General features: G+C 50.1%; 1 protein-coding gene across 3 annotated transcripts in view; it reads right to left on the bottom strand.

Moving 5' to 3' along the window:
• The window catches only part of NRG2 (neuregulin 2), a 175,802-nt gene extending 172,389 nt beyond the window's left edge, over nt 1-3,413 (bottom strand). The window contains exon 1 of one of the 3 annotated variants that reach the window (XM_040622358.1): nt 2,289-3,413. In XM_040622358.1, the coding sequence (XP_040478292.1) occupies nt 2,289-3,015 (727 nt within the window). In that variant the 5' untranslated portion in view covers nt 3,016-3,413. The remainder of the gene's footprint in view (nt 1-2,288) is intronic. The other 2 variants (XM_040622357.1, XM_040622356.1) reach the window with 2 other exon arrangements.
• Between the last annotated feature and the right edge of the window lie 4,390 nt (nt 3,414-7,803).

Raw genomic sequence — 7,803 nt, 5'->3', positions numbered from 1 at the left:
ACAAGGAAGGTGTTGTGGTTAGTTAGGATGATTTTGTTTCCTTGTTTAATATGCCATCCCCAGTGCGTGTTTTCCTTAACCCCATAGTAGAAAATAAGAAAATGTAGGTTATGCTCTTCCGGCATATAATCAGCAGTTCCACAAGTTTCCTCCCACAAATATGTCCTTTAATTTCTAATCCCCTTATATAAAGCCCCCCCCCCAACTAACACAGATCTAGAGGCCATTAACTCCAAGCCAAATTGTTTGCATCCTGAAGTGTTTACTTCCATAGTCGGTCCTGCTTCTTGACAATTGGCGGTGCGGGAGGGCCTTCCCTTTAGCAGGGATTGCAGTACTTCCCGAGAACCAGACCCACACATGCTACTTCCATAACATGAGGTGATCATAACCTGAAAGCAGACAATATTTCTGACGTCCCCATCTCTCATGATCTCCACATTCAACTATTCAACTCTTAAACTCTCATCAAAACAAACAAGGTATAATGGAAGGAGGCAAGGGGAAAAGTAAGAGGAGGAAGACGGGGGATTATCTGACAAAGACCATTGGGCCTCAGTGGACCAGACTAGGGATTATGTGCTGATGTGCACTGTGCACAGTCAGGAGCAACTCACTGAAAACCAAAACAGAAGCTGTCCTTGGACAAGGTTCAGTAAATGTTTTCACTATTTCCCACTGCACAATACAGTTCCACAGCTCCCCACGGGATCTCGGATAAAACACTAAACAGAATAAAAAATTAGAAATTCTTAACCGGTCCCGACTTGTCATCATAAAACATTTAAGAGCATAAAAGCAACATTAAAGAGCGGTCAACAATATTCCTCAGAACAATGTCAGAGAGATAAATCCTTGTTACCACCAAAGTTTTTCCCTCCTCATTAAGATACTTCAAGATTCTTTTGATTAAAGTGGCCACAGTTTAACATAATGCCTAGATACACTACCACTGCTAAATTAAAATCTGTCTCTTGAAGGACAGGGGTGGGGGAGGGAGTAAGAGGAGGAAAGCTTCCAAAAGTCAAAGGCATCGATCTAAAAAGGTGAGGGCAGCAAAACTTCCTATGAGCTGTTACACATTCTTTGCTTCCCAAAGCCTAGCTAGAACCGACTGGTAAACTGGTAAATATGCCAATTTCGATGACGTCCAGAACATCTCTCATAATTCAGTGATTACACAGCAAGCACCAAATTCAGCCTTAGCCGGGATAAAAGGAAACCCCAATAGGAAAAGCACAAGACCAGCCCACACCAAATACTCCAGTGTGGGGACGATTTGGTCTGAAATATCTCACTGAGAAGTAAGTGCTGGGTCGAGGGAGGAGAAACAAAAGCTCGTAAACTGCTATTTCTTTGACTCTGGACATGGGAGCCCTCCACTCCCGGCTGCAGAGGTCTACAGACTTGAGCCGTTCTGTTTCTGATCACCTGCATTCCCGTGCAGCGCCCAACATCATGAAGAGGAGCGATGCAGTCAACACATCCTGCCAGTAAGATGTCAGAGCTTGAACTTGGCATTCAGCAGAAGTAAGTTACTCTATTTCACTGTCATCACAATCAACAGACCTAGTAAAATCTCCCAGAAACGGCCAAAAGAGGCGTCTGCTCCCCGATCCTGGAGGGTAAGAGAAGGCTGTGCTAACCGCTTGGCAAAGACAGGCAATCACGACGGAGAAAACACCCCGAGCCACATGGAGGACGGAAAACAGCAGAAAAAGTCCAACTCTGCCTGCGCCAGCGGTGTGGACGAGCAGAACCCGGAGCCCAGGAGAGGAAGGAGGGGGCGGGGGCCATCATTCCCTAGGAGAACTTGTAAGCGGAGGCCTTCCCAGCCGGGGTGTCTGCCCAGCTGCTCCTGCAGACCCTGGCCAGCCTGAGCGAGGCAGGCCCACGGGAGCAGAGCGGGCAAGGCCTCCGAGGGTCACTCCTGACTCACCGAGCCTCGGGCCAGCACCACCCGGACTTCTCCGTTTTTCCTGCCGCTACTGGGCTATGATGGCAGCTTTCCAGCTCCACATGCCATACATCAGCCGCAGATCGCTGCTGGCACAGGCCAGCGCCTTCCCCCGCCCCCCACCCCTGGCACACTTTGGGCCTGATCCTCCTTCTCCCCAACACCAACCCCTCACCCACCCGTGCCAGGTGCCCTGCCCAGGGGCGGCCCCACCCCCCCAGCAGCCGGGCGCTGCCAGGCCTGGGCACCTGCAGCACCTCCCCGCCCCACCCCCATTCTCCACCACCTCGCCCCTCCCCCCTTTCTCTAGCCGAGGGAGGGGGCGACTCACCGCAGTCCGTGCACAGGATCTTGCCCACCTCTTTCTTGAGGTTTTTGCCGTTGGTGTCGATGGGGGCAAAGGCCGTCTTAAAGACTAAGGGCTGCTCCGTGGGCTCCAGGAAAAAGATGTAGCGCTGGTTCCTTTCGAGCGGCGCACAGGAGCCCACGCTGATCACCTGCTCGCGCTGCAGCCCCCCGCTCCGGAGCGGCCACTTGTCCAGCACCTTCACCAGCGCCACCCGACCCGAGGCGGGCGGCTCGCGGGTGCTGTTGGAGCTGGAGCCGCCGGCTGGGGCCAGCCCCTGTACCTTGCCCTCCACCACCACCGGTGCCTTGTATGCCTGGTCCTGCACCGACTTGAGGCTAGGCGAGTAGCAGGCGAGCGACACACCGAAGAGCAGCATGGAGAAGCCGGGGGCCGGGTCGCGCCTCATGCCGCCGGCGGCTGCGGCTCGAGAGCGGGCGGCGGCTCTCCGGGCTGCGGGGCTGCGGGGCTGCGGCTGTTGCGGCGGCCGCGGCTCTGGGGGCGCAGCGGGACGGGAGATGCTGCTGTTGCTGCTGCTGCTGCTCCTGCTGCTGCTCTCGCTGCTGCTGCCGCTGCTGCTGCTGCTGCTGCTGCTCCTCTCGCTGCTGCTGCTGCTGCTGCTGCCGCTGCTGCTGCTGCTGTCGCTGTAGCTGCTGCACCGAGCCTTCTCCAGTGGCGGCGGCGGCAGCGCTGAGCAGCAAACCTGCCGCATCTGGCCAGGCCATTTGGGGGGCTCCGCCGCTCCGCCGCCGCCGCCTTGGGAGGGGAAACAGAGCCCGCTAGAAAACCGGAAACAGCGTAACGTTAGCGCCTCGTAGCCCTCCACCGGCAGCCGGGGGAGGCGGCCCAGCTAGGGCAGGGGGCAGGCGGCAAGCGGGCCGCGATGCGCAGCGCGGAGCGGCGCGGCGCACCCACCCTGCGCGCCAGGACCTGGAGGAGGATGCGGAGAATAGGACGCCCGCCCACTTGCTCTCTCGCGCCCCCTCTACCCCCGGACCGAGCGAGGAGCGCGGCTTCTGCAGGGGAAGCTGGGGACTGCACTGCTTTAGCGCCCGATTTCGCGGCCCGCAGGGGCGCGGGAGGAATCGTGCTACCTTTGCTCCTCCGATTTATGGGCAGGACAGTGGGACAGTGCGTGAGGAGAGGGCGGAGTAGAGAAAAGGGATTCTGGCACGGTCCTATGAACGTGGGAGTGGGACACAGGGCGTGCCCCTGCCTTTGGCCATGGACTGGAGCAGCCAGGGAGATTACCACGCTCCGTGTGGCGAGCCAGCCTTCCGCCTCCTAGGTTGTCCCCTTCCCCGGGAGGACCCTAGAAGCCGGCCCCTAATGGAACCCACGTGTTCGGCCCTGCCACCGCCTGGGGAGCTCTAGGCATTCCAGTTGAGATGGGAAAGGAGTCCAGTCCCGTCATTTTGGAAAGAGGGCTACGTGCAGTCTTGTCTCGGCATTGAGGACACCTAACTAAGGGTGGTGGCTGGGAGAGGGTCCAGTCCCCAAGACTCTGGGCTTTCTGCAGCGGCCAGGCTGGACCAGGCTACACGCCGTACAACCTCGTCTTCTTTTAAAAAAAACTGTTCCCTAAGGGAAGTGGGGGCTTCTTGGGAGCCAACTTGAGAGCCTGAGCCTGTCAGGGCCAGAGGCTGCTTCATAGGAAATGGTTTCTTTTTAAAAAGTCTGGTCCTTGCAAGGGACAGGAGAGTTTGATCCACTGGAGCCAATGTCTCATTTTAAAAAGCAAATCCAGGATCCATTCTCCTCCCATCAATAAGGATCTAGGGAGTTTTCAATTCCCAGCTTAGGTCCTTGAAGGATGTGGAACTCAGGAATTCCACTCAGGTCTTGGAGAATTTTATCCCTGCCTGGGCCCCGCAGGAAATGGGCCCAGGGATGTCTGGCTCAGGCTTGGACTGCTATTCTGGAAAGGAAGGACATAGCTAGACCTTTCCTGCTGGCTGTCTAAGAGACACCTCAAACTTAATATATCCAAAGCCAACAGCATTATTTCTCCCACCCCTCTCCAAATTCCCTGTAATTGTTAATAGCAGCGTTTTATGCTTGGCCACCTGATCCATTCCAGGAAGTCCTTTAGTCTCCTCTTATTCGCCCTCATCCAATCAATCACCAAGTCCTTCTGCTCTGCCTTTTAAAAATCTGCAGTGTATCTAGCTCTTCTCCAACCCTGCAGCGAAAGCCTCAGGTCTGAGTGCTCATCGTCTCTCACCCGGACTACTGCAAAGCCTCCTAACTAGTTTCCCACTGTGTGCCTCGCCAGCCTCCTCCAGTCCTACCACTGTCAGAGTCATCCTTCTAAAAATAAAATGTAAATATGAGTTGGCCATGCCACTGCTCTCAGGAGTCAAGTCCAAACTCTTCGGCTGACTCCTCCTGGGCTTCCTCTACCTAACCAGCTCCATACTGTGGGAGCCACCCGCCTACCCTAGGAATCCAACACAATGTGCCGTTCTTGCTGGGCTTCTGCCGATATAATGTCTCTCGTGCCCAGAAGCCTCACCTCAGCCTTGTCCATCTGGGAAACTATTCTTTCCCCAAGACCCAGCTCAGCCTTATACCTCATCCTTCCCATCCTTACACCCACCTCCATCCCGAACACTGTACATATAACATCATGGAATTAATCCCTTCCTCTTCCGTGTAACCATGTGCCTCATACGTATTACTATTATGGCACTGACTATACTAAAAGGCAGCTGTTAGTGGGTCTGCACTAGACCCATCAGACCAGGCACCTTAACGGCAGAGACTATGTCCTATTAGTCTTTGGAGCCCTATCCAAAGGGATGTCCGACACAGTGCCTGGCACAGAATAAAGATCAGCAAATCTTCTGTGAGGGAAGGGGGGAAGGAAGAAAAGAATCGAAGGTCATCTCTCTTAAAGGCATCAGGCCAGTCTTGTTGGCCGCTTCAATGTCCCCCTTTACGTTTTCATAGATCACGATCTCCTCCATCACAGAACACTACTGTGAGGAATATTGCTAACTTCACCCTCTTATTTTCCAATGGGGCAAACAGTCCTAGGGAGGAAAAGGGACTTACTCAAGATCACACACGGCCAGGACCGTACTCAGTCTTCCGTTGCTGACAACAGAGTAGTGGTGAAGAGCTTGTGCTCTGGGGTCAAGCAGAGCTGGGTTTCAAACCAATTTTGTAATTTACTAACTTTGGAATGAGGCTGTTTTTCTCTCTAGGCCTTGCTTTCCTCATTTGTATAACAGAGATAATAATAGGGTCTACCTCATAAAGTTGGTTTTTGCTCGTGATCTACTTAATAAGTATCCAATGAATGGCTCCTCTGTGCCAAGCACTGAGACACGGTACTGGCCACTGGATAGACTGCAGGGAGCCAAACTGATTCTGCCCTTGCTCTTAAAGCCCATACTATTGGGAAGACAAGAGTAAAAAAGCAGACAAATAGGTGACTAATTACGTAGAGTGGTTCGTGTCCTGAAGGAAAGAAACAGGATGAAATGATAGAGAATAATGGAAAGGGGAGAGGGCAGGTATACTTGGATCACAGAAAGCTTCTCTAAGGAGATAACATTTAAGCCGAGAAGAGAAGGATTTGAAGGCTGTGGATTATGTAAGATAACCAGTGCAAAGGGCTTAGAACAATGCCTGGTACAGAGTAGGGGCCGCAATTAATGTTGAATATCACTGATAACTTTCTTATGCCGGTGGTTCCCAATCTTAGAGCTGAGACTCTCTAGGCGGTGTGTAGTTGAGGTACACTTGGACTTTCTGTATATTAATAAATACAATCTAACTTTTCAATAGTAGATGCCACTGTGATGAATAAAAATACACATTCTCTCTGTGTTTCACATAGCCCATTTAAAGCATAACAAGACATTGTTAAGTACGAAGAACAGTGGAAAGATCTGCTATGCTTTTTACTTTTTTCGAAGGATAAATCTGTATTTATTTGTAAAGCATAGATTACCTTTGAAAGGACACAGCAGAAATTGAAACAACGGTTGGCTCTGGGAAGGACACTGAGTGACAGACGGGTAGAGTACAAGTACTATTCCCTTCGGTACCTTGTGAATTTTCTATCAGGCTCGTATACTACCTACTCAAAAGAAATGTTTGAGAGGATTCTCTAACTTCTTACCATTGCTAAATTTTTATCACATATCTTCTCACTCAAAAGCTACCTAAAATAGAACCGTTATTTTATGGGATTCCTTGAAATTATTTTTGCCTTAAAATGAGATTCTCATGTTAAAAAGCATTGGGAATTAGTGCATTATAATTTTGCCCTCTTTAGAACGCAAGGTAAGTTTTGAGATCCAAACAGACTCCCAGAATTCCTTGGGTCACAGAAGTGGGGACTTAGGCAGAGACTTCTAAGCGGAAGAGAAGTACCTGCCCAGGTTTTCTCAAGGTGTGCTGTGTATGAGGATAAGCTTCCAGAATTAGCCTCAAGCATTTAGTATAGATAAGCACAAGATTCAATTTCCTAGGACAGCCCAATTCTGTATTGGCTCTTTCCTGGGGATCAAAGTGAATGAGTACGCATGTTTTAGAAAATAAATCTCGAGTATTCTGAACCTGCTAACTATTCGTCATAATTCAGTAATTGATAATAAAAATAATAATGGTCACCACTTATTAGTGGCCTATTGACTGTCAGGGGCTTCATGTTTATATAGCCGTACCTCAACAACGTTGCATTTTACAAACTGAAGAGGCTTCTAGAGATTTAATACCTTGCCCAAATGACAGGCAGCGCTGGGATTGCCACGCAGGCTTGTCCATGGCCAAAACGCTTTGCTCACAGCACCGCACCGGCCCTCCGCGTCACCGCGTGTCCTCCGAGAGGAGAGGTCTCCGATCTCTCCCAACCACTTCCGCCCGTGGCAGACTATTGAAATTTATACCACTGGAGCTCAAGGAGTGTAGGCATCACTTCGAAAAAGGATGAGGAAAATTGAGACACTGAGAGAATTTAAGTGACTTTCCCAAGATCAAAAAGCCATGGAGAGGGCCAAGGATTATCACAAACTCAAGCTCACACTTTTGGGAGGTTTTTTGGCTTGTTTTATTTTTTCTCTTCTTTATTTGTTTTTATTTTTTCAGCTTTATGGAGGTATAATTGACAAAACTGTAAGATATTTAAAGTGTACAAGGCAGTAATTCGATACACATATACATTGTAAAAGGATTCCTATAATCGAGTTAATTGACACATTCGCCACCTCATATATTTACTTTCTCTGGTAAGAATATTTAAATTCTATTCCATCAATGAATTTTCATTATACAATACCATGTAATCAACTATAGTCGCCATGTATACATTAGATCCTAAGAGCTTATTCATTTTATAACTGGAAGCTTGTGCCCATTTACCAATCTCTCTCCCTTCCCCCACTCTCCAGCCCCTGGCAAGCACCATTCTATTCTGTTTCTAGGAGTCTGACTTGCATTTCATTTTATTTCATTGTTTTATTTTGTCTTGGTTTGTTTTGTTTTAAGA

Source organism: Ursus maritimus, unplaced genomic scaffold, assembly GCF_017311325.1.
Source record: "Ursus maritimus isolate PB19 unplaced genomic scaffold, ASM1731132v1 scaffold_5, whole genome shotgun sequence".
Taxonomy (NCBI): Eukaryota; Metazoa; Chordata; class Mammalia; order Carnivora; family Ursidae; genus Ursus; species Ursus maritimus.
Note: the sequence above shows the minus strand (reverse complement) of the source record. Positions and strands in the feature narration are given on the sequence as shown.